Raw genomic sequence first — 26,649 nt, forward strand, 5'->3', positions numbered from 1 at the left:
AATTAATGGGTTTCACTTAGAAAATTTAGTTACCAAAATAAACTTTTCAACAATATTCCAATTTATTAACTATTCCTAGATATGAGTTTCACTTTTTAAATTAAATTATAAACTGAATTTTTTTTTTTTATTATTCAAAAGCAGGCAGACTAGTCAAGTGTCTGGTCCTCATATTGTACTTACAGGATCAACAAAAATTTAGTGCTAAATTTGAAATAGTAAGCAGCTGCTTAGAAGAAAATATAAGTTGAATATTTAAGCAACTATTCATTAATAAAGACCATTTAAGAATTAAAAAATACAAGATGATTTTCAAGGAATACTGGTTTGTTATGGTAATATACATTTAGGCACTATAATCAATTATGAATATCTAATTGTTTGTGTAGTAAGAAAAAGTTTGCAGTTAATATGTTTTTCTGTTTGCTAGTTTGTTTGTTTTTATAATCATTACAAAAATGTTTACCCATTGCTTTTTCTATCCAAGACTTTCTAGACTATTATGTAAATATTTTTGACATCATATTTATAAAAAAAAAATCTACTGGCAGTTTCAGTTTTAGAATTATAATACAGAAGGCATTAAATTATTTATTTATTTTACACCAAATAATTCAATATCAGTCTTTGTACATGTAAACATCTATATAATATAACATGTTTCACAAATCAGGGCTGTATAAAGTGATCCATTCCTCTTTATCGATGCTAAAAGGCACTAAACGTCACATCCACAGAGGTTTCAGGGATTGGTGCCTCTGCAGCTGAACCATTAGCATCCTTTTGCATCAGTAGACTTCCTCGCCTGGATACAGACCACACAGGCAGGCCCTGATTCCCATCATCATGACAACAGGGATGCCAGACAACCAATCGAGTCCCCGCTAAGCCTCTTCTGGAAGCTGATTGGTCCGCCTGCCTGCAGCCTGTTGTGGAATGTCCATCTTTAACCTCTCCGCTCCCGTTGCTGTCACCGCTTATCTTTTCTTAGCGTAGATTACAGCTATATATATACATATATATACATATATATATATATATATATATATATATATATATATATATATATATATATATATATATATATATATATATATATATATATATATATATATATATATATATATATATATATATATATATATATATTTCCCTACTGTGGAATGTAGCTTAGCGAACATAAAGTTGTTAATTAATGTTTTTTTTATGAATCAGTGATGAGTCTGAAAAATATTAATATTTATATCCACAAGGATCAACATTCTGTCATTATTGGACAGAATGAGTCCGTATCATTAAAAACGTCATTCTAGATATCCAAAAACGTAAAATAAATAAATAAATTCACTATATTTCAGCTGACAGAGGTTGAGCTGCTGTTTACATTTTGCAGCATCACACAAGCTATCTTAGCACACATCATCATAATACGGATATTATTATCAATTCCTGAATGAAGTAGTCATATTTTAATCACATGAGGCTATAGTTTATACGTTATTGTTTTTTTTACCTTTGATGCTTAGATACAGAAATATGATCTGAAGAATATATGCTATAATATCGGTGTTGACGATTGGCTATTTATAGACGCCAGATTAAGACTGAAACGGTTAATCAGGTTAGGGTCTCAGTGAGGGGCTGGAAGTGCATAAAACCAAACACACGGGAAAGTCACTCGTTTATCCTCTGCAATAATAAGTGCCCCTGGACCCAATATCGTGTTGACAAGTCATTATGTGAATGGCTCTCCCTCCGCACGCCTCTGCTGGATGTCACAGCATCCATCGCCTGAACTGGGAGACCAGGGAGAGCGCTGCAGTCAGTCCCCGCATAAAGTGCAACACGATCCGCTCACGACCAGGTTAAATTCTTTGCTTCGACTCTGTTTTTTAAGAATCGGTCGCTTTCATTTTCAGTGGAAGGGAGGAGATTCTCTCTTCGCCGCCATTTTTAGAGAAACTTTGCTGGCTGCTGCCTGACGTTAGCAGCTAGCGGGTTTGGCCAGCCAGCTCCCAATGACAGTTAACGCTTGGCTGTCGTTAGCCAGCTCGCAGCTTATATAGCCTTGCTTTGCTTAAAATTGTTGTTATTCCTGCCGCCCGTGCCCGCCAGCACAGGCGAAAAGACACGAATATCGTTAATGTGGAGAAATAGGGAAGACTTGAAGCCAGCCAGTCTGTTCTGTGTTTGGGTAGGGCAGTTATGCGGTTTGGTTAGCGAATTAGCATTGCTATCTTTACAACTAGCGAAATTCCCACTTTGATTTCTCTGAACTGCATTGGCTGTCTGTGATTTTTAGCCACCCCAGGCTGCTGCGGGCAGGGTGACTGAATTGTTCACCTAATAACTCAACTCATGTGGATTTCCCCATTTACTTGGTGAGTCTAATTTTTTTTCTTATTAACGGTTGATGATTTTAGTTTTTACAACAGTTGTTTTTTTTTCTTCGGAGGCTTGTTTTCAACGCCTATTAGCATCCGGGCTAGCCAGTCAGATTTACTGCTATTCGCCTGCTAATAGAAAGTTACTGTCACAACTTATATCTTGTTTCTCTTCGACATATTTCATATTTCTCAATTTCGGCTTGTGTGGTGATCAGTTGATTGTATAACAAATCTTTGTTTCTGATGCCAACGTGAATCGCAGTTAACCTAAACATGCAGAGACACGGGCTAAGGAGCTAATTGGAGATGTAAATAATGGATGCAGCTCGCTTTATCAAATAAGTGTTAGCTGGATGCGGTTAGCTTGCTAATCCGCTTTATGCAGCGATCGTTGCAAGCCGTGCCACTCCCTCGGTTTTGTTTTTGTCCAGTGTAGCCTTACGCTAACGTCAAGTCCAGTTCGGCTCTGGATGTGTTTTGTTTGGTTTGGGAAGTTTTCTTATCCACCAGAGGTATCATGAGTCATGGACTGCTGTGTGCGATTAATTGGTGACATCGGTCCTGGCTCCCATGTATATGTCGCACATAAGTTTGGTGTTATGGCTGTGTGTTTACAAGCAGCAGGGCAGTGGAGGATAACCAATCAGTGCCCTAATGTCGCGTTAGAGCGACTGGCAGCGGATCCATCGGCAGCTGATGGCTGTTTTTTATGCGCTGACGTGAGTCGCATTCCTCAGCTTTGTGTTGATATTGCGTAACACGGGCTAGCACTCAGTAGGCTGCCCTTCTGCTGGCTTTATCTGGGACTTTATGTCGCTGAAGTTATGTATGACACGGTGGATCACCTGCATTAGGAGCATTGTTAATATAAATCGTGCATGGCAATACGTTGGGATTTGTAAACAGAGGATGGAGGCAGCTTAAATGTTATGTCAGTGGCTGGATAACCTCATGTACCTGAACACCCACACCGTGTTCTGTGCGCTGGATGGATATAAACCCAGTGAAGCGAGCACTGCAGTATGAGCAGCTCACCTGTAAACGGGTTTAATGCAGTCTTTATGCTAAAGTTCTTTTTTTTCCTTTTTTTGGGGGGGGGGGGGGGGGGGGGGGGGCGATTTGTGCTACTGTCATTTTTTTCTTTCCATCACTGCATGATTGCTTCAAGTACAAGTGCTTTCAAAGGCTCTAACTAAAGCCCCTTTTAACGTTTTAATGTTTTACTTGTCAGTTTTGTATCAGAGGGCGCTGAATATGGACAAACAGCATGATGGATGTAAGTGTCTCCCAGGAAAAATGGATTAGACTCTGGAATAAAGCCTACCCTGCTTTTATTTAGCCATTGATAGTCTGCCTCTGCAGAGCAAATTGCTCCACAGGATGAGCCTCATAGTTTCCATAATATATGTGATTTTTGCACAGCATTTATAAGGCACATTAATCTTAACCCTACTGTGTTTTCCATGGTTTTTCATTTCAGTTGTTGTGCCTGATGACTGCTTCATTGTCTTCTGGTTTTAATGGTGTTGTTTACAGTGTAAAAGCAATGTTTTTTATTTTTAATTCAGTTTTTGTGATAAAAGTAAGCATAAGGAGCATTCTTATAAATTACATTATTCAGTGTAATTAAAAATACAGTTATAAAACCACAAAACCTTCTGGCGTAATCAATATTTTTTGGCTTGAAGGCCTTTTACTAAAATGTCAGTAGTTATTGGAGTCATCAGAATTATTAGTTTTCTCTCAGTCTATGGAGCATAGAGTAGTAGAGTGATAATACTGTTTAAAAAACAAAACTGTTGTTAAACTACAAGCAGCATATTTGTTAAGCATCTAGCTGCAGGCCAGCAACCACTTTGAGCATGTTATTTATTGCTCTATGAATAGTACAACAGTAAAAATGTTTTTAGTCCAACTAGTCAGCAGTCAGTCTGGATTTTTAAGGCTTTGTTTTATACTCAAAACACTGATTAATGAATTCCAGATAACATTATTATAACAGTAACAATCAATGTGGAATAAGTAAGAATAATTGCAGCTTTTTTACAGGTAGATCATTTATGCAATTATTGTTTTGTACTTTTTGTGGAAACTGTGAAACCTTCATGTTAGTCGAGGCTTCAATAACCTTGAGATACTCTGAAAACCTCTTAGGTGTTCATGTCCACATGTCTATTGGTTTAGACCATATTTGTACTTTTTTTTCTTTGAATGACATAAATGTGACACTAGGATCAAGGACAAAAAGCATCAATCAGATTCTTGTATTCTTTTTATGCAGTTCAGGAAATATGCAGTGTAGAAAGTGAAATAATTATTTATAATTTGCTGTTTGATTTGCTTGCTACATACTTATTCACTTTACAGTGGGCATGGAAGATTGTAAAATTAGAAACTTTGAGTACAAAAAAACATGGTCTCAATACATTAGCAGCAACAAGTGGGGTAGGGGCAATACTCTTTTAATGTATGTTCATTTAGGGCTGGAGAATAAGTCAATAACATTAAAGACAGGTGATCAAAATCAATAAATAACACAGCTGACAGAATTTTCAATAATTTCACTGAAATCCAATCCAGAACTGCACAGCATTCTGGGGGATATAGGCAGAGGAAAGACTTCAGCTGCTCAATCACTCATGGCTAGTTAAGCTATGAGCTCACTCTTCGGTTGCCTAGCAACAACCTGCTGAGTAATTTGCACAGCAGCAGTTTCAGGTTTGCCACTGTGCCGCATAACTGCTTAAAAATAAAAAGCAACAGCAACAGAGTAGATTGAGAACTGTGGATAAAAGAAGAAAGGTCAAGCCTCCAGTTAGGCAGGATTTCAGATATTTAAAACTAATCACTAATTATCTATTAACTGATATGATTCATTACAATATTGGAAAACTGTAGCAACTCGGGGACCTTTTAAATAAAATAACTTGAATCCATCGGATTCCAGTGAAATGAACATATTTGGAGTTTCATGTCTTGATGAAGGTGTTGCATTTTTTAACTCGGCTTTCTGCAGTCCAGACACAGTTTAGCACATTGGTGATTTTACAGTGGTGCCATTTATTTTAGTTGCAGGAAGGTGGAATGGAGACCGGTGGTTGAAATGTAGTGGCTTAAATCCTCTTAGCGTTTGGTCACTTCTTTCCTCTCCCATCACAGTCGTGACTGTAGCTGCAGAAACTGGAATGTGTCACTTTTTTGAATTTGGGGTGGGGGTGCTGGAGAGTTTTGACTTCCTCCCTTCAGTCAAGTCAACAATCTGTAATCAGTCTGAGAAGCAAGAGCGTGGACGCCCCACCCTCCATCTTGGGATAGGGATGTAGTGTGTGTGGGTAAGCTGTTTGGATAACAGCTCTCACATAGGTCCTGAAATTAAGATTTTCTCTGAACAAACAGCTGTAACGTTGCTGTGTTGCTTTTATTGAGCGCCTGCCTGATGATCAGTGAGTAATCCTACACCAACACTCGGTTTATTGATTGATGCCAGTACTGCTTGTGACTGGTGTTTCTTTTTTCTTTTTTACAAATGAACAGTTAAACATGTCGTTTATTAATTTTACTAAACTCTTAAATGGGTTGGAAACACGTAAATAATGTAGCTTCTGTTTATAAATTAATATATTTTGCAATGAGAAGCTAGGAAATATTTCATGTGCATCAAGGCCAGTTTCATGAAGCTGATCAGTTTAGAAGACGAACAACCTAAGTGCATTTCTGTTTTGAATTATTTAGTATTGCAGCATTAAGCATCTCTCAGTGAGCATCTGTAGGAAAGGGTGTGTAGATAATATAGTTTATATGAATGAATGAAATAAAACATAATCAATATACAGCTGTTAGTCTTTAGAAACATTATCACGCTTTCTGAAGAATTCTGCTTGGTAACTTTTCATTAAAAACCAACTCCACAGTCTTAATATGTCAACATGCACAAAATAGTTTGTCAAAGATGTGAAAAATGCCTAAAATAAATCCATCTTTTGTTTGAAAAGCAGAAAACCAAAGCCTTGCATGTGAGCACATTTTTAAATAATTATTTCTTCAAAAAATTTATTTTTGCTCTTCACCAGGTGTTGACCTCCCAGCTGCCAACTTTTAGGCATTTTAATCTTTTGTAACAATTCACAATGAGGGAGACATCTTTGATGACTTGTTCTCGTTAGATCTGTGGTTCTTAAATTTTTCTTTATAACAAGAACCCCTTCAGTAGCTGCTATTGTATCCAAGAGGTGCTTTTCTACATCCTTTGTTTCATGCCAAACCCACATCGATTTTGCCAAAAATCTGTCTTGGTCTCATTTGACCAAAGTACACGGCATCCTGTTGAAAGTCCCAGTGGAGTTGAACAAACTTGTTCACTCTTGTGTTGATGGGGGTTTTCCTGAAATCTCTTCCAAACAACCGGTTGGCTTTTACTAGCTGACTTATTGACCCTAACATGTCATTTTTTACTGCAGTTCTCTAATAATGAGCTCTGGATGGGTGTTTTTTTTTAATCTCTCCTACAGACTTGCTTGTTGTGTGTGGTGACAAGATAAAAATGGTTCCTTGTGCAACCTATTGGGCTGTTGCTAACAGAAAACAAGCCTCTGTGTCGCATTATATTTATATAGAAGGAAAAGAAGAAGTTGTAGATTTCTAAGTAGTGGTTCCTAGAAGCTCTGATCAGGTTAAAATAATCAATAAAAATACTTTTTTAAAGAGACTGTTCTACTATTTTTACCAATGATTTTGTTTCCAATTTTAGAATGAATAAAACATATTTTAAGGCTTTTTATCTTGTCTGCATCTGCAACAGTAGTGCTCTTATAATTAACATTGTGTAGTTGTGTCCAAAAACTTTGTTATAATTACATCTAAAAATTAGATGTTACTCTAATTTCTAGAGTAGCATCTAAAAATTAGATGTACATCTTTGAGTAAATTCTTTAGACAAGTATTTTCTAATATTTTTGAAAGCCCATCAAATTTCAGAGTTGTTTATCCTTCGGCGATAATGTGAATTTCTAATGAGATTCACTCTAGAAATCATTAAAAGCATTTATTTATTATCCACCTCTTCATGTCTTACTGACTCGTTCTCTGCGCTGCACCTTTCTCCTCTTCATCTTTTGCCTCTTCATTAGCCTCTTTGTTTATTTAACAGGACATAGAAAAGCAATTCACACAACTCATCAAATAATCATTTTCCTCTAGCTGTAAGAGGGGAAAAAATTCTGTGATTTTTATTTTGAACACACTGTTCCTCTGAGTAATTACACATGCATACACACACACACTGCAGTTGGGCACATCTCTTCCAGATTTAGTCTTGTGACTTTGTGCTCAGTGTTCTGTTTCATTGAGTGTGTGACAAACAGAGAAATGGCTGATTGTGCTTTAGCTTTTTTTCTTTTTACTCTGTATGAGTATAATCTCAAAGTATCATACTGTTTTTGCTTCATTCTGGCTCATAAACTAAAATCCAGTGACCTTAGGACATAAAAGCAAGAGATGAGGATGTTTATCTGAAAGGGTAAGCAGCTAGAAAAAAATGAGGTTTTTAATTGGTCTCCTGCAGAGTCGCAGTCAAGCCTAATAAGGCAATAACATTCTTTATTACTAAGTTTTCAGTGATTAATACTGGGTAACAGAACAACATCAAAACTATTAAAACTAATATTATAGTGTAAGTAAAAGTAATCAGGTTCACAAACATAATTAAAGGTTGCAGTAGCGATTGAGGTCAGCAGATTTTCTTACTCAGCTCTGATGCTGAATTTTGTTTTTCTTAGTTTTGATTCTGGGAATCTCTTCAAAAGATAAAACCACATCTAAAGGTTACGGCGGGGAGAAGTCTGGCAGATGAGAAGATTACACTCTGAAATTCCCAAATATATTTTAGGCTTTTTTTTTGAGGCATTAAATATTTTTAGTCATAAGGAGATTTTTAATAATATCAAGGAGATTTTTAATAATATCTATACTGTATTCTGGTGTTTTATTTAATGTGTCATTTTCAATAAGTACAAGGAAATATTGTGTTTTTCAGCTTGTAATGTTTGCTTGTAGGCATAAGGGGAAAGGTATGCAGTATGAATAGGGCATAACATCTTAAGTATGAGGAAGTACCGTCTGGTTTTATCTGGAAAAACGTCATGTTTCAAAAACATTACAGGAAATCTTCACTCCTGACCATGTGTTGGCTTATTACCCAGCTGGGCCTGTTGGTGACTATTATTGAAGGGTAATTTGAGAATTAGGCCAAACAGCCTTTTTGGGAGTTTTAGTGGCCCTTAAATTAATCTTAAATCAATAAGCTCTAATTTTATGGTAAAAGAGAAAAGTCAGTTCACTTTGTTGTGTTTTATTTTGCTCCAGAAAAATGTTGATGAGCAGGACTGGCAACATGAGCTCAGATATCATCAAATGATGCTTTGGAGCACACTTTGAAATCTGAGAAGTTTAATGTGTTTTACCACTATGGGGTTCACTGCACATAGCAGATATCATTATAGTCCATCATTATGCAGTTCAAATAAATGGTGGCACGTCTATAAATGGGTGTCCACATTGGAATTTTACATTCAAGAGAAGAAACTTTTAAAGTTGTGAACATAGTAATTAGTTTTTAATTGGTTGAACTCCTGGAAAGCAAACGGGAAAGTCAAAAATAAACCAACTTGAGATTTATTTTATTTGGTGATCGATTAATACAACGCAAATTATTTTTATCTAGTGCTATGTTAAATATGTTCTCCCTGATGGACAGTAATGCCAGAATAGCTCAAAGATGACAAAAGAGTCTTTGTGGTTTCTTGTCTTAATGAAACCAAAATTTTGATCAGATACTTTGGATCTGATACTTTGGATTTCACAAAATGTCATGTTTGCTTGGAAAAGAGCACCCACATATTCTATGTAAGGTATTATTTTTGTGTCCCATCTACCTCACTCACCGGTGCCAGTCAGAAGGTTGTCAGAAATGCATTTATTGACGTTCACTTTCAGAGTTGTTTCCTGAAATGCTAAGCTAGCATGTTTACTCTCTGTTGTGATATGACTCTGATAATTTCACTCTCTGTAACCTTAGTGTCAAATTATCAGTTTGAAGGTACTTGTGGTCCACAATTTTTTATTATTAATACCAAGATATTTTTTTAGATTTTATTATTTTTTTACTTTGTCAATAATTAACACCAATAAAGACATAGACTGTGTACTGGGATTCTCTTGTGTGTTTTCTACGATATGATCTGTAATCATTCCCTAGAATAATATATGGGTGACATTTTTTTAAGTATACCTGCTGTTTACGTGCTCTAGTCTGCATGTAAACAATTTAAACAATAGCAAAACAATTTAGTTGATTAAAGGACAATTTTTTTGTGTTGTACTTAGCGTTGTCCATTTTTTGCAAGATTTAATTGTTTTATCTTTAAAATCATAACCTCAGTGAAAATCTCACCCTATAATTAAAGAAACTAAATAAATAAAGTGTGTCTGCAACCATCACCTGTAATGTTCTTGAATTGTGGTGGTTGACCATTTAAAATCATCCAGAGGGCTGTGAATGGTCCACAGGCCACACTTTTAACCCCTCTGGTGTATAGTGTGCATTGGCATGTAAAAGGTACCCACATTTTCTCAGAATATGAATAATATCCTACAGAGTTCATGTTATAACTGGAGGAAAGTTGATGAATTGCATTTAGAGAAGAGCTTGCATTCCTATTCATCTTGCTTCTCATTACTGTGGGCCGCCTCCTTGTTGTGGACACTAAATCAATCCTGTGATATTTGCATTGCCCCAGTCACGCCGGTAGCTTACAGATCTGCAGTAATTGCTGAAGCAGTCTAAACAGATGCGTTAGTGATGACTCTGTAGTTAGTTCATCAGGCTATTGTCAGCAGCTGGAAGAATAATCAGCTATTTCAAATATTCAAAGAGCTGCTGACATTTCTGAGGGAACTGTTTGTTGTTTACTTTGATTATCTGAAGAGCTGATGCAGAATATTTCAGGACTTCCTTCAGCCATGCTGTCTCACGACTTGTTAATCATTGCATTGGAAGTATTTATGTGAAGCTGATTAGGAAAAACATCATCATAAAGATGTTAGAATGTCATTGTCAAACTGAGGCATCAGCCCAGTTTTTTGGCGTAAACAGTTTGAGCTTCAGCAGTTTGAGTTTAAGATGAAGAGATGTTCTGTCTGACTATTCTCACTGTGGATCACACCTTTTTGTTTTTTTTATCATCTCCGTTCAAATGCTGGCTTACTGACTCATCCTGCATATCTCCCTCTTTCTGTGCAAAATGAATGTTTTTGTTGTTTTCTTATTTCTCTTTGCCTTTTCTCACACCTCAATCCTCCTTTATCTTCTGTCTGTCCAGGTGCCCATGCGCTGACCTCCTCAGGCTCCCACATAGCTTCAAATGAATCTTCAGCTGCTTTGGTATAGCTCTGCGCCCAGATAGTCCCATCCCCTCTGTGCGGGCGATACGGGACTACGTAGACCAGGATGCCTTCCTCTGTGAGGGCGGGGAGCCTGAAGGATCCGGACGTGGCCGAACTGTTCTTCAAGGAAGATCCAGAGAAGCTTTTCTCTGACCTCCGAGAGATTGGTCATGGCAGCTTTGGGGCTGTCTATTTCGTAAGGCAGCAATTATTTACACCCCCTGTACTTTGTGTACAATTTACTTTATCTTAGCAGTAAAAGGTTCTATTGAATAGGTATTTTACCTGCCAAATTAAGCCAACAGGGGACTCACACACAGCCTATAGCGTGTTTTCCATACATTACTGTTTTAGATTTTAGCAGATAAGTGTCGCAGGAGAAGCTACGTCCTGTTCAGTAAAGCTTGACTGATCTAATCACATCCGTCCATGAAGGAGTTTAATTACACCAAGTTTCTGTGACTTTCCTGATGTTTCACAGCTGACTGCAGTTTCTAAATGATCCTTACTCTGTTGGCGCAAACAAGGACCTTGTTGTCGACAGTAATGTACAGAAAGTTAAAGGTCAAACACATGTTTCGTTTGAATTGTGAATCAACAGATGTGCTTTTTGTTTCCCAGGCACGGGATGTGCGAACAAATGAGGTGGTGGCAATTAAAAAGATGTCCTACAGCGGCAAACAGTCTAACGAGGTAAGACACATTTCTTTTCTTTTTTTTTTTTTGTTACACAATCTATTTTCATAAATAAAACAAGGCTATTGGGCAGTCTGGAAAGATATAAAAATTTCCAGTTGTGAATAAATATATTAAGATGACACAAGAATGAAGAAAAATATTTTGATTTCCAGACATTAAATGAAAATGTAGAAAATCTCAATTTGTTTCACCAATTGAAGTTCGGATTAAGTGCAGTGCTGAGGTTTGAGATGTCGCTTTGTATCTCCCAAAGTTGACACCCATTTCTGCTGTATGTATCATATTGTTTTTGCTTCATGCTCCTGCAGCCATCTCTGAGCGGACAGCTGATAAAAGCGTTGAACCTGTTTTGTCTCCCGCAGAAATGGCAGGACATCATAAAGGAGGTGAAGTTTCTCCAGAGGATCCGACACCCTAACAGCATAGAATACAAAGGATGCTACCTTCGTGAGCACACAGCATGGGTAAGTTATTTATTTCCATGAACTGAATTTGATTAAATGTCACCTTTTTGTATAATCAATCATTTATTGGTGTATGTGTGGAGGAATTGTTATGATCGATGCTTGTTTTTAGCTGGTGATGGAGTATTGCCTTGGCTCAGCCTCTGACCTGCTTGAAGGTGAGCTAAAGTAAAAAAAAATATTTCTGGCTGCTTGTTTACCCTGATTAGAAAGTCAGAATCATTACCTTTTAATATTTTTCATTCTGTTACAGTCCATAAAAAACCTTTACAAGAAGTTGAGATTGCTGCCATTACACATGGTGCTCTGCAGGGGCTGGCGTACCTTCACTCCCACAACATGATCCACAGGTGAGGGATTTCACATGATGCAGGTTTATTTGTGTTCACAGTACGTCACTGAATGGTCTCCGTCGCTCTGCTTTTATGTTTCAGGGATGTGAAAGCAGGTAACATCCTGCTGACTGAGCCTGGCCAAGTCAAGCTGGCAGACTTTGGCTCCGCCTCCATCGCCTCACCTGCCAACTCCTTTGTGGGAACACCATATTGGTAAGTAAAAATAAGTTACATGCACCTAAACTGCCTGCTAAGTTTGAACATAAATAAAAAAAGATTCTCTCCGCCCCCTATAAAAAATAAAAATAGTCTTTGCAGTTTATTTTGATCTCCACAGTAGATTTGACTGTAAAAAGAGTTTACCTGTGTTTGCATATTCATGCTAAAGGCTACCAACTCCTGTAGTCAAATCTGACTCTCCAGTTTCTCCTCACAGCAGCTTAAACTCCAAATTTAAATATTAACACGTCAGTGGGAAATATGATGGAAAAGAACATCTTAACTTTGCCACAAAAAAGTTGTTTTGTTTTTTGTGTGCGTGTTTCTTTAAATTCTGTCACATAAAGATAAAACAAAGGATGTCAAACAACAAAGTGTGATGGAAGCGTCTCATAGATTTATTGTGAACTCTGATTTGTACTTTTCCCCAGGATGGCCCCGGAGGTGATTCTAGCTATGGACGAGGGCCAGTATGACGGGAAAGTGGACGTCTGGTCCTTAGGCATTACCTGTATAGAATTAGGTATGTCACAACACTTCTTTAGTGTAGACCAGCAGTTCTCAAAGCGTGGGACGTGTCCCTGAGGAGCTTTATCTGATATTTTCACCCTGTAACTTAGGTATGTTGTCTGACCATTTCTTTTTCAGCGGAGAGGAAGCCGCCATTGTTTAATATGAATGCAATGAGTGCCTTATACCACATAGCGCAGAATGAGAGCCCCACACTGCAGTCCAGTGAATGGTGAGCACTGTTTTTTATTTTTATCTTCATATATGTAAATAAGTAAAATGATCTATAATGAAAACACAAAGGAACAATGTATGTGCTGAACTTATTAGATCAAAGCATCTTTGCACTCAAGAGTACTTGTGTTTGCGTTTTATTGTCGTCACTCAGGGAAACGTTGTATTTTTAGTGTTGATACTTTGATTTGATAGATTCTGTTTAGTTTTGACCTTCTGTCTTTTCACCTTTATTCCAGGACGGATTACTTTAGAAACTTTATTGATTCTTGCCTTCAGAAAAATCCTCAAGACAGGCCACATTCTGACGACATGCTGGGTGTAAGTACACACACAATCAGTACGATTTTACACTGTTGATAAATCTTTTTTTTCCCTGTTGGAAGTCTTGCTCTCTCTCATTCTCTTCCAGCTTTTATGCACTGCACATGTGTCACAGAAACTACAGTTTTCTTTTAAAAAGCTTCTTGTGTCTTTCTTCGAGTTGATTTTAAACACCACACTGAGACCTGAAATGACTGACTTTGAGTCTTCTTCACTCATTCATTCATCAGAAAAAGATCTTTGATTTTTTTTTTGTGATCTTTTGGTCATTGGTCAGAGCTAAACTGAAAATCTGCAAGTGATTTATTGATTCTTCTTGAATTTTTATCTGCTTTCATCATTAGAAACAATTTGTGCCTTAAGATTTTGGTGTTTAAATTGGTTTTATCTTTGTTCTATTATTCCTCACTGTCATTTGTCCTACTTGGAGTTACTGTGACTCGTGTATTTATTCCAGTTTATTTCTCCTTCCTTGTCATTCTGCCCTCCAGCACGCGTTTCTCCAGCGTGAGCGTCCAGACTCTGTGTTGATGGATCTCATTCAGAGAACCAAGGATGCAGTTCGAGAGCTGGACAACCTGCAGTACCGCAAGATGAAGAAGATCCTCCTTCAGGAGGCTCACAATGGGCCCACCACTGAAGCCCAGGATGGAGATGAGGTCCGTTGGAGGATTTTGTTTCTGAAGCTCTGTATTTGCTCCTTCATTTAGAGCAAATAATTAAGCATATGCTGGTTTCTGTGCATGTCTGTCCCTCTTCGTACTTTCTGTGCCTCTTGGTCTTTCTTTTGTCTCTTCTCGCTCTCTCTCCCTTGCTTTCTATCCGTGTGCTCTGTCCGCTCTGCTACAGGACCTGGAGCTCGGCGGAGGTCGCACAGGAACGGTGAACAGCGTCGGCAGCAATCAGTCCATCCCCAGCATGTCCATCAGCGCCAGCTCCCAGAGCAGCTCTGTCAACAGCCTGAACGAAGCAGCACAGGACAGCCGCAGTGAGCTGGACCTGATGGACGGAGACCACACGGTCATGTCCAACAGCTCCGTGATACATGTCAAACCGGTGGGTAGAGGGACACTAAACTTTGTTAAATCATCTTATAACCTCAATATACATATTGGAAATTCTGGTCGCCAATGAACGCAGGATATATTTAACAAGTAAAAACTGTTAAACAGTATGTTTACCTCTTTGGACCCAAGGTTCATATTCTCAAAAACTGAAAGTAGGTCCTAGGGATGTCATTTTAGGATAAATAGCTGAATTTCTGAAATGTTAAAATTTTTCATAGAATAGAAAAGCATCTTAGGCCTTAAGAGAACTCTTAATATGTCAACATGTCAGGAGTAGTGAGGAAAACCTTTACTGAACCAAAGAATGTCTTAAGCAACAAATATGGCAGGAAGTAAATATTCTCTATAAAATGAAAAGGGCTGTGCAGACAGCAAGTGCTGTACGTTAATGATGAATGGCAATTGATTCAATTTGTCATAGTTTTATCATTATGACACAGTCTTCTTAATTCAGTCTAGATTGTACATTTAGTTGATTTCTATCAACTGATTACTGGAGGCATATTGGTGCTTTTATGTCTTATTTTTCGTCCAGTATCATCCAACCAAACCTTATTGATTTAAGACTCAAGAAGTAAAAGTTATATTTAATTTCTATTGTTAAAACCATGTAGTTTAGATGATGAGATACGAGTTTTCTTTTTTTGGCGACATTTGGTCCACACTCCTTACTTATTGGTGGCCATAATGCTCCATTACATTGTTTCCCAACCACAATTAAAAAACAAGTAGAAGAAGAATAAAAAACAATCTCCGTTTCTAGAGGACGGCATCACACCAACGGGGTCTAACACCTTTCTCACCAAGGTATTATTTCTGTCATCTCCTCGCTCAGAGTGGCTCTCGGCTGACTGAATTGCTGCTAAGCTACGACTTATTGGCAGGAATGTTTAGGCTAAGATGGGAGCGCTCTGTGATTCTTTGAGAGTACAAGCCCAATTTTGTAGAGTACAAGAAAAGTAGTCGCTCTCTTGGCAGATTCTCCCACCTCAGATGTAGATATTTGAAGGTGATCGGCTCTGACAATGAACTACACTGTTTCCATTTTCCAATGCCAGATTGAACTGCACCTTATCAACCCATCTGCTGTGTTCCTGGGTCCTTATCGTATTTCTTCCATTTTTACAATTATGCAATATTTTATGTTTGACTATCACAGAACTGCTTGATAGGAAATCTTGCGATGGTGATAATTTTGGTAAATATTGGAGTGACGATATGAGTTGCCACATTGCCTCCAGCGCTGCCTGGACCTTCAGCGTTTTAGACACTTCCATCTGTGTTTGGTGTTGGTAGCAACGGCAATGACACCATCCAACAGGCCTAATATAATACTGACTTTGTTTATATTGTGCTAGCCAATAAATGTTGGATTTCTAAATGCAAACTGATGAGATGACTACATATCTGTAACATGTTGAGCAGCCTTTGCCTCTTAGTTAAAATCCAGATTAAATTCTTTGAATTTTATTGTCAAGGCTTGACAATGTGGAAAAAAATTAAGTTTTAATATTTGCAGTATGTAAACTGCTTTCAGTGGAGAGAGTTTATTTTGTTCTTGCTAGGGCTGCATCTTCTTTTAATTGTATTTCTTTAGTGTTCCTTTTTTTTTTTTATCAAATATTGACTTCACGTCTTCACTTTAAGGCTTAAGAAAGAACCTAAAATAAAAAAATAATTTCCAAACAAAATGGAAATGTTGCTTTTAGTGGCTGTTTTTTTTCTTCTGCCATTTTTTTGTTTCCATGAATAATTTGGGCACAGAGACCGATGTGAAATGTTTGTCACTTTGTGTCTCAGTCTTCAGTTTAGCCTACATTATCTGTCCTGTTGTGAAAAGCTAATGGCTCTGTAATGTCCGCCCACTCGTGGCCTGTTCTTTCAAACAAGGTGATGCTAGAAAATCAGAGCTGTGCATTGTCGTTGTTTCAGTCCAGGGTTTTTGTGGCTCTACAGCAGTAAATTGTTACACAATATGTCTCAAAATGCAGCAGTTTCCATGCGGTGCCTTTACAGAAGTCTTCATTCGTCTAGAAGTTTTTCTCTTTTTGTCTTGCTTGAACTAAAAGTGTCAACATTTTGGTGGATTTGATATAGTAAATCAAAACAAAAAGGCATAGAATTGGATTAGAATAGATTTTTAAAAAATTACAAATAAAACCCGGAAGGTGTGATGTGCTCCTTTTTAATCTAACACCTCTAGAGAAAAGAATAAACTCTCGTGAAGCTAATTGCCTTCAAAGTCAGCTAATTAGTAAATAGGATCCACCTGTGTGTAAGTAAATCTATAAATCCAGCTGTTGCGTGAAGGCCTCCAACGTTGGATGAAAATGAGAACAATTTGAATCATTGACGTTTGGAACGTCACACAACGCTGTGCAGTTTGTTCACAGAACCAACTGCAGTGTAGCTAAGCTAACAGCATAGCTAAGCTAACAGGCTTGGAAAGGAACATATTAAAGGTAACTCAGTCATTTGATTGAGGTGTGTTGGACCAGAGATCTAAAAGTAGCAGGACACCAGGCCTTGTCGCCTGGATTGATGAATTGTTTTGCCCCATTTTACCCTCGATTCCCAGTTAGGGAAACTTCTGCATCAGTTTACAGTAATGAGGGCAAGTTGGCACAAAAATCTGTTGACATGAGAGAGACTGAATGAAGCCTATTCGCCAAGTTAGTGGGGGAATTGATCAGACCCCACCTCAGTCATACAAACATGTTGTTTTTTTTTACCCCTCCAGGGGTCTTTTGTGGGCTCTAGTGTCCCTTATATGATAGTAGGCTGACAGGAAACGGGGACATGCGGCAAATGTCGTCGGTTCCGGGAGTCGAACCCGTGACGGCCGCGTCGAGGACTCAAGGCCTCCAAATGCGGGTCGCGCTAACCGCTACGCCACCACGGCACGCCCGTCATACAAACATGTTTGAAACCAAATAGTGATGAAAGAAAGCAAAACCTAAAATAACAGAAAACCCCTTAAATATTTAGGACTATAATGTAGTAAATAATGGAAGATGTTTATTAAAATAAGCCAAGCAATCCAAGTTTTGAATAAAGAAGTAAATATATTCTTAAATTAAAAATTGTCAGCAAAATAAATGTGTTTAGTTTAGGCTTAATTTAGAGAATTGACATTTCTGAATTTTTTTCAAGTTATAATTAAGTTAATTATCACAAATTCACAAATGCACTTTATTTATGCAGTTCAGTCCAAACAATATACCAGCAACCTAACATGGAAAAAAGATTCCTCCCAAACATTCAATACGAGGCAACACTATCCAAATAAAACTTTCTTTTGAGACATTTGTGGGTTAAACCTAAAGTGTTTTTAATTGCTTTGTTTATTTTATGGGGAGAGTAACAGAAATACAGTTTGATTTCTCAGAACATTCTTTAGTAGAACCACTTACTGTTTTGTTTGTTTAGCCTGTGAAAGCTGAAGAAATATGAATACTTTAGTGGGCCACTGCATGGCTCAGATTATGTAATTAGTTAAATTTATTGAGCACATCCATCTATTCATCATCGTCTGCACCAGCTTATCCTTGAAGGGTTGTGGTCACAATGAAAACCTTCTGAGTGTGACTTTTAGGAGCCAGCAGAGGGCGCACTAACTCTAAATTAGGTAGTTTTGTAAATTTGGCATGTCAAAACGAAATGCTACAGTAATCTAAATGTGTTTTATATATTGTGTAATACTCTTATTCATAGTTTCTAAGCAAAAGGATGATTTTTATTTTTGCCCTTTATCCAGGAGGAAGAGGAGAGTCTTTCTGGAGAGCAGGCAGCCAGCAGTCAGCCCACTGAGCCACAGCCGGCACCGGCTCAGGCCCCGAGGAAGCACTACCGCAACAGAGAGCACTTTGCCACCATACGCACAGCGTCACTTGTAAGACCACCCTCTCTCTTCTTCTCCTCTCTCTCTGAATTCTCCTGCTGTTCTCATCATGGACGACGTCTTGCAGGTGACGCGTGAGATGCAGGAACACGAGCAGGACTCAGAGCTACGGGAGCAGATGTCGGGTTACAAACGGATGAGAAGGCAGCATCAGAAGCACCTGATGGCCCTGGAGAACAAGCTGAAAGGAGAGATGGATGAGCACCGGCTGAGGCTGGACAAGGAGCTCGAGAGTCTGAGGAACAATTTCACTCAGGAGATGGAGAAGCTGCTGAAGAAACACCAGGCCGCACTGGAGAAAGATGTACGTAACCAAGCTGAAGCTAATTATTATGTTACAAGCCATTATTTATGTTCCATCCATCCATCCATTTTCTGTTCACCCTTTGTCCCTAATGGGGTCAGGAGGGTTGCTGGTGTCTATCTCCAGCTACGTTCCAGGCGGGAGGCGGGGTACACCCTGGACAGGTCGCCAGTCTGTCGCAGGGCAACACAAAGACATACAGGACAAACAACCATTCACACACACACACACACACACACACACACACACACACACACCCCTAGGGAGAATTTAGATAGACCAATTAACCCAACAGTCATGTTTTTGGACTGCGGGAGGAAGCCGGAGTACCCGGAGAGAACCCACACATGCACAGGGAGAACATGCAAACTCCATGCAGAAAGACCCCGGCCGGGAATCGAACCCAGGACCTTCTTGCTGCAAGGCAACAGTGCTACCAACTGCGCCACTGTGCAGCCCCATTATTTATGTTATATTTATTTATTTTTTATGTGATTTAGCTGAAGACATTTGCCAACGATGAGAAGAAGTTCCAGCAGCACATCCAGGTTCAGCAGAAGAAGGAGCTGAGCAGCTTTTTGGAGTCACAGAAGCGAGAATATAAACTACGCAAGGAGCAGCTAAAAGAGGTAACCCTTCAAATGCTTTGGTTACTTCTGATTATTATTGATCAGTTGGAATAATATGTCAATGTAAATGTTTATCCGGATGAACTAAATGATATCTGTATGACAGGAACTTAGCGAGAACCAGTCAACTCCCAAAAAGGAGAAGCAGGAGTGGCTGTCTAAACAGAAAGAAAACATTCAGCACTTTCAGGTGAGTACTGCAAAGGCACCTTGGAGATTATGTGCTTTTTAAAAAATAACGTAAAGGATAAGCTCTGCAAGGTTTGTGGGAGTTGAGTTCCTGTTTGTGTTTCATGACGTGTTTGTCCGGTTATTGCAGGCGGAAGAAGAGGCCAACCTGCTGAGGAGACAGAGGCAGTACCTGGAGCTGGAGTGTCGGCGGTTCAAACGTAGGATCCTCATTGCCAGACACAATGTGGAGCAGGATTTGGCAAGAGAGGTACATAAAGGCATTTAAATATAAACGCCGCTTTTAGCTTATTTCTTTGTTTGAACGACCTATCACAACTCTTACTAGGAGCTGAACAAGCGGCAAACACAGAAGGACTTGGAACATGCGATGTTGCTCAGGCACCATGAGTCCATGCAGGAGCTGGAGTTCAGGCATCTGGCGACCATCCAGAGGGCGCGCGCCGACCTGATCCGGACCCAGCACCAGACGGAGCTCACCAACCAGCTGGAGTACAACAAGAGGAGGGAGAGGGAGCTGAGGCGCAAGCATGTCATGGAGGTCCGGCAGCAGCCTAAGAGCCTCAAGGTACAAGGATCAGGGCAGAGCTTCTTTTCTGACCAAACAATCAACCTAAAAACCAACTGCTCTTCTTCCGTCTTTAGTCCAAGGAGCTTCAGATCAAGAAGCAGTTCCAGGATACCTGTAAGACCCAGACCCGGCAATACAAGGCCCTCAGGAACCACCTCCTGGAGACCACGCCCAAATCTGAGCACAAGGCCGTCCTGAAGAGGCTGAAGGAGGAGCAGACCAGGAAGCTGGCCATCCTGGCCGAGCAGTACGACCACTCCATCAACGAGATGCTCTCCACCCAGGCGGTGAGCGTCTGCTTATAGCTTAACTGATCAAATCCTGAAACGGGAAAAAATTCTTGATTAATCGGATTAATCTATTATTGAAAGAATCGTCAACTAATTTAGAAATCGCTTAATCGTTAACTAGAGGATACAGACTCAAAAAAATTGCCATTTGTTGAAAGAACACCACAGTCAGAGCAGTAATTAAACCAAAATTGTACAAAAAATATATACACTTTACATTTAAGATAAAAAAAAGCTTTCTGTGAATATGTTCTATCCAGATCTTCTCCAGTGGCGTTGTGTGAGCTTCACCTTTTACAATAATAATAAAAAAAATACCTACACTGTAGTATTGTTGATTCAAGCAGAAAGAACTGAGCTTAGAAGTATTGTTAGTAGTATTTTTTGTTGCATATGCATTCTTTGCAACAAATGATCAAGCATTCACTAAATAAATGTTGTTCCATTTTAGGCAATAAAATGTTCTTTTTTTTATTCAATTCAAATTACTTGGATAGCGCCAATTCAAAACAAATGTAATCTCAATGCTCTTTACAAAAACTTATTTCAATTCAATTATACATATATGCATTCAAGTTATTTATTTTATCCGCTAAATCATCAGAATAATCAATAACTTAAGTAATGGACAGTTGCAGCCCTGATTTTTATGTATTTGTTGCTCGTTTACTATCAGGCGGATTAATGTGTCAGCAAATGGTTTACTTCTTCTCTCTCTGTGATGCGGCCGCCCCCAGCTGCGGCTGGACGAGGCTCAGGAGGGCGAGTGTCAGGTTCTGAGGATGCAGCTGCAACAGGAGCTGGAGCTTCTCAATGCCTACCAGAGCAAGATCAAGATGCAAACAGACGCGCAGCACGACAAGGAGAGGCGGGACCTGGAGCAGCGGGTGTCGCTGCGGAGGGCGCTGCTGGAGCAGAAAGTAAGCAAAGTTCTGCGTTTGTTGGGAAATTAATGAAGGTGCACGTTTGTGAACACTGCAAAAACACAAAAGTTTACCAAGCATTTCTTGTGCAAACACTGTGGCACATTTGAAATAAGCAAAACTAGCTTACAAGTAGTTTTTCATCAAAATATAGCAGAGGGTTTAAAGTCAAAATTATTGACTTGTTTTAAGTCAATAATTCCTTAATATTGATGAAAAAGTACATGTTAGAAGTACTAATAATATGGAATAATTTCTTGTTCCACTGGTAGATTATTTCACTCATAGCTAATACTTTTTCATCAATTTTAAGGAATTATTGACTCAAAGCAAACTTCTGTTTGCTGGAAAGTTACTTATAAGCTAGTTTTGTTTTATTTAAGTGTACTAAGATATATGCAGTACAAACTAGACCAGAGATACTTGTTAGGTTTTAATGTTTTTTGTTCTGTTTTGTTAACCGTATTTTTTTTCTCCCCCTCAGATTGAAGAGGAAATGCTTTCCCTCCAGAACGAGCGCTTGGAGCGAATCCGCTCGCTGCTGGAGCGTCAGGCTCGGGAGATTGAGGCCTTCGACTCGGAGTCGCTGCGGCTGGGCTTCAGCAACATGGTGCTCACCAACCTGGCCCCAGACTCCCAAGGAGGCTGGGGGGGCGGAGGTGGTGGAGGAGGCCAAGGAGGTCAGGGGGGAAGCCAGTGGCCCGGAGGTGGTGGAGGAGGCAGCCATCACAGTCACCACCAGGGGGGCTCCAGTTCGCAGCAGCCCTGGGGCCACCCCATGCTTGCAGGTGGCCCGCCGCCCTGGAGCCTCCACCATCCCGGAGGAGGGAGTCAGAGAAGTAGTCAGGGAGGCGCAGGAGGGGTGAGGAACAGCCCGCAGGCTATGAGGAGGACGTCATCGGGGGGGAGGAGTGAACAGGGCATGAGCAGGAGCGCCAGCATCACCTCTCAGATCTCCAACGGTTCCCACCTGTCATACACCTAAAAACACAAGAAACACAGTCACTGTAACTAAAACACACACACAAAAACACGCACACTCACAAAGTGCATAGCACAGATAGGTCATATCCCACAATGCACCTGACCATGCAGACTGGTGAGACTGGCCAGTCTTTGGAAACCCATCAGAGCTGAAACCAAGCTGCAGCTTCTGAATGCCATTCCCAGTGTGCCACTGCAGCCAATCAGCTCAGTCTGCGTTGCCATTCAGCCGCCATATTCACCATAGAGTTTCACCAGAGGTCAGTTAGCAGCAGGTTCTATTATTTGTAAGGGACTAGTTGATTGAGGCAGAAGTTTGCACAATAAATCTTCTCGTGAGGAAAAAGTTGCTGCTCTAACTGGAGTTGCGTAAATCCTTGTGAGATCCGGTCAAAACACTCAAAAAGACTGAAGTTATTGACGTGCTCTTAGATAAATGTTTGGAAGGCAGAAGAGTCGACAGAGTAGAGAAAATTTAAAGGAGGGAAAAAATGAAAGTCGTGTGTTGGTATCAACTGGGGAATTTCCTATGCAGACAAGTCTGTGGAAGTTTGGATTTACTTTAAGCATTTTCCAGATTTAAAGAAGTAAAAAAGCTTTGAAAAATGTTTGATTTTACAGATTTTATTCCATGTTCTGTTTTCTGCAAGATAATTAAGAATTGAAGTTCATAAAAAACACTTACGTTGATTTTGATTACATTTACAACTTGAATTGTTAATCAATTTGATTTTCATGGCCTTATGAAATAATCAAAATCAATTAAAAGTTATTTCCTTAAACTTCTGTTTTTCTAAAAGCAACTAGATAAAAAAAAAACTCTAAAAGAAATATAGGGGATTACAAAGAGCCAGAGATTTATAGGTTAAAATAACACGCATTAAAAAATAAAAACAAAAATCTAAATGTGCTTTTTTTGGCTACTAAGTATTTTTGGAACAATATTTTAATCCGAATCTATGTTTTTTTTTAAACTAGGTTTGGACAAGATTACATATTTTGCAGAATATGTTTAAATGTCCAGAAAACCTTTGAAATTGGAGTCTGGAAAAGTTTCGGTTTTAAATAAGAAAGCCATGGCAACAGCCTGAGTGAACGCTTCGAGGTAGGAGTTATTTGTAGAGACTTGAGGCCGGTTTCCAATGTTTCATCTTTGTCGACCTTTGACCTGCTTATACGGATCTCAGTCCATTGTCTTTGAGAACGACATTTAAAAACTGTATTTAAAGTATTTTGTTTTTTTACCCAGAGCTCCTTATTTGTTTATATTCTCATGTTGTACTGTGAGAGAGCAGTTGTTGTAAAACAGGGTTTTACTCATTTGAAGTTGCTAATTTAAAGACAAGTTGGTGTGTCGCACTACAGAGACTGTAGTCATCACCTAAACTCAGAGATTTCCAAAAGGTTGACAACATTTCAAAGCAGCATCTTCCGGGACTTACTGAGGTTGTAAGGCCTAAAATGCAGAAAAAGTTTCATGTTTCCCTTTCACACTTCCTGTTATCTGTTGAAGTTGAGTCTGGTCAGTTTGCAAAACTTAAAAAGTTGGGTAAAAAAAACAACCAAAAGAGCAAAAATACAAAATAATGTTGTCTCTAATGAGTCTGATAATTAGTCTCTGTTTTGCTTCTAACAGCTTTGGTTTACTTCAGAACTCCTCACTAATACCAAAAATGCACCTTTTCAGTGTGTTTTTGTTACGACTTCCATACCACATGGTGTTGTTAGCATGAACGTGTAGCCTTTAGCTGTCCTGCAGTCAATGATTGAATAAGGTTGGATTTCTAATGTTTGACCAGTCAAGTTTAACTCGTTTGTCTATGAATCTCTAGTTATTTAAGGAGTTTGGGTCAGACTGCTAGCATGCTAATTGTAGGAGTAGTTCGGGTCACAACTGCCCATGCCAGCTCTGGATTGTATTTGTTGTTGAGTGCCAGAGAGTTTCAGCCAGTTTAAGCCACACACCCAAGTAGTAGCAGCGATGATTGGCTCAGCTCCTGGGTTTCCACGGACCTCCGGCCACCCAGTCTCGCTCTGGCGCACGCTGTAGTTAGCCCACCGTCCCTCATGACGGGGATGGCGTTTCAGCAGTAGGTAACCACAACTTGAATAAAAGCCGGTGATCGCTCTTCACCTGTTAGCAGTAACTCCACAATGTCCTGAACGATGCAGTAAAAGCCTGTCGGCCTGTTTGGCGGGGTGCAGTCATAGCGAGTCGCACTTTGGCCATGGCCAACTCAAAATGTTACATCTGATTTCACACAAACACACATACAGATGCATGTACAGAGAAAGTGTAAAGGTTGTAATCCTTGATGGGAAAACGGCACACATTCATTGATAAAGGAGATGTAAATGCTGATTTAAAGTTTTTAAAAAAGGCCTCAGAGATAAAACAAACGACCATCTTGTCTGTCGGTTGGTGACTGCTGAATGTTTTTGCGGATCCATGAGGGGTGATGCTGGGATCTCCGCTGCTGTGCCCCTGCAGAGCCCCTCCCCCGGTGTGACACCCCGCTCTCTCACCCTCCGATCTGACCACCGATCTCCCTGCGTCCTTCCACCTTCGCCTCCTTCTCTCCTGTGTCTCTCGAGGGCCCTAAACCCGGGGGCCGCTCGCTGATCTGCAGGGAAAATTCGTCCCTCAGAGGAAGAAACGACGGACCAGGATATGTGCTGGTGTTTATATAAATCTATAAAAGAGAGAATTTTAGAAAAGATCCAAGTCTTATTGTGAAACTACAGATGGAATGTACAGTCAACATGTGAATATTGTACAGCCTGAAAATCTAGATGACAAATCGAAGCGAGATGAACCTGCGATGAGGGCACAATGCTGTGGCATTAGAGTTGCTGTAGTTTAAAAAAAAAAAAGGTGTTTGCTGAGTTTTCACCTGCCCCATTTGCAGCTGTTACACTTTTTGTTTTTTGGCTGTGAACGAAAACACAGCTTTAGGTCAAATTGCCTTGTTGAAGCGGCAACAATTTGTTCAAAAGTGTATGAGGAGGATTTTTTGCACATAATTAAAATATTTTTCTCCTTTAGCTCAGACTGTACACTGATAGCGTTAGACTCTAAAACCATTGAAATGCCACAAAACTTAATGCACTCTACACCCTGAGGTAGTTTCCAAAGTCATGCACAAGGCTCTGAAGTCCATTTAGTTTTTGGAAACTTTAGGTCATGTGGGATCCTCTGACATTACTCAGGCTTTAATCTTTGAGACTTACATTTACACTTCCATCTAGAAATAAGCAACAAAAATTAGGCCCCCATTCTGTCAAAACATGCTAGTTTCTCAGTTTAGAAACTAAATGAGTGCTTTTCTTTATTCCCCTTCTCTTCATCTCTTTTGTGTTTTATTTTCCTTAAACTGTCTGCAGAGAGCCAAACAACCTGCAGAGGTTTAGATGTATTTACTATAGATTTTTTTTTGTTTGTTTGTTGTTTTTTTTGCAAGGCAGTGGGTGCAGAGTCTAGCTTTAGACGTTGGTCACTCCGAACTGGATCAGTTGCACTGATTGCACAAGTAGCTGACCAGTTTTTTGAGTCTACTGTGACACCCCGACCCCCTTCCTCCTCCCGAAGCGGGGCCGGGGGGCAGCTGCTGTTCTCGGAGAGTCGGTGGAAGGCCGGGTCACTTCTCTGTACAGTCTGTACATCAGTATTCCTTTTATTCTTCCTGTCATATTTGGTGAATCGTGCTGTTTTATTCTCCCTTGTCCACAGATCTGTATTAAAGTGTATAGTTTGTGCAAAAAAAAAATTACAAATAAAAAAAGCTGAATGTTGCATAGCAGAAGAGAATAGATATTCATTCAGATGAAAAATAAGTGATTTAAAATGTATAAAAGTAATTCAGATGCAAAGTTTAGGGGATAAATGTAATATTTTGTTTGTAATTACTATTTTTTGTTGGAAGAGGGCTACTGGATAAAGAATCATCTGTAATAAAGTAATTTTAATATTTCTCTGTTGCATAGTGTGTATGTTGGCATCATTTTACAAAAACATCAGTTTAAATGGCAGAATTTGTATATTATGACATGCTTATATTTATTTCTCTCACTATAGTTTTTAATAATTTGGCATAAAAATTATATTTCTTGATCGGATTGAAACTCGAGTAAGAGGACAAAATTTGGTGTCAAACATTTTAGCACTTTCTTTCACTGCCAG

At 39.2% G+C, this 26,649-nt stretch overlaps 1 protein-coding gene across 3 annotated transcripts; it reads left to right on the forward strand.

Moving 5' to 3' along the window:
- The first annotated feature begins 1,701 nt into the window (after positions 1-1,701).
- Positions 1,702-26,440, forward strand: LOC102237306 (serine/threonine-protein kinase TAO1-like). Of its 3 annotated transcripts, XM_023342086.1 has the most exons (22): positions 1,702-1,864; positions 2,303-2,381; positions 10,763-11,022; positions 11,448-11,519; positions 11,888-11,989; positions 12,102-12,147; positions 12,243-12,339; positions 12,424-12,537; positions 12,975-13,066; positions 13,192-13,285; positions 13,527-13,608; positions 14,103-14,270; positions 14,461-14,667; positions 18,436-18,570; positions 18,647-18,883; positions 19,384-19,512; positions 19,619-19,702; positions 19,832-19,951; positions 20,030-20,269; positions 20,347-20,559; positions 21,300-21,482; positions 21,970-26,440. In XM_023342086.1, exons 3-22 carry the CDS (start codon positions 10,891-10,893, stop codon positions 22,468-22,470), a joined length of 3,048 nt encoding a protein of 1,015 aa, XP_023197854.1. In that variant the 5' UTR covers positions 1,702-1,864; positions 2,303-2,381; positions 10,763-10,890; the 3' UTR covers positions 22,471-26,440. The 3 variants fall into 3 exon arrangements, with proteins under 3 accessions (XP_023197854.1, XP_023197855.1, XP_014329307.1); XM_023342087.1 differs by lacking the exon at positions 2,303-2,381; XM_014473821.2 differs by lacking the exon at positions 1,702-1,864 and having other exon boundaries at positions 1,881-2,381.
- Positions 26,441-26,649: the final 209 nt, after the last annotated feature.

The sequence above is a fragment of the Xiphophorus maculatus genome, chromosome 11 (genome assembly GCF_002775205.1).
Source record: "Xiphophorus maculatus strain JP 163 A chromosome 11, X_maculatus-5.0-male, whole genome shotgun sequence".
Classification (NCBI taxonomy): domain Eukaryota; kingdom Metazoa; phylum Chordata; class Actinopteri; order Cyprinodontiformes; family Poeciliidae; genus Xiphophorus; species Xiphophorus maculatus.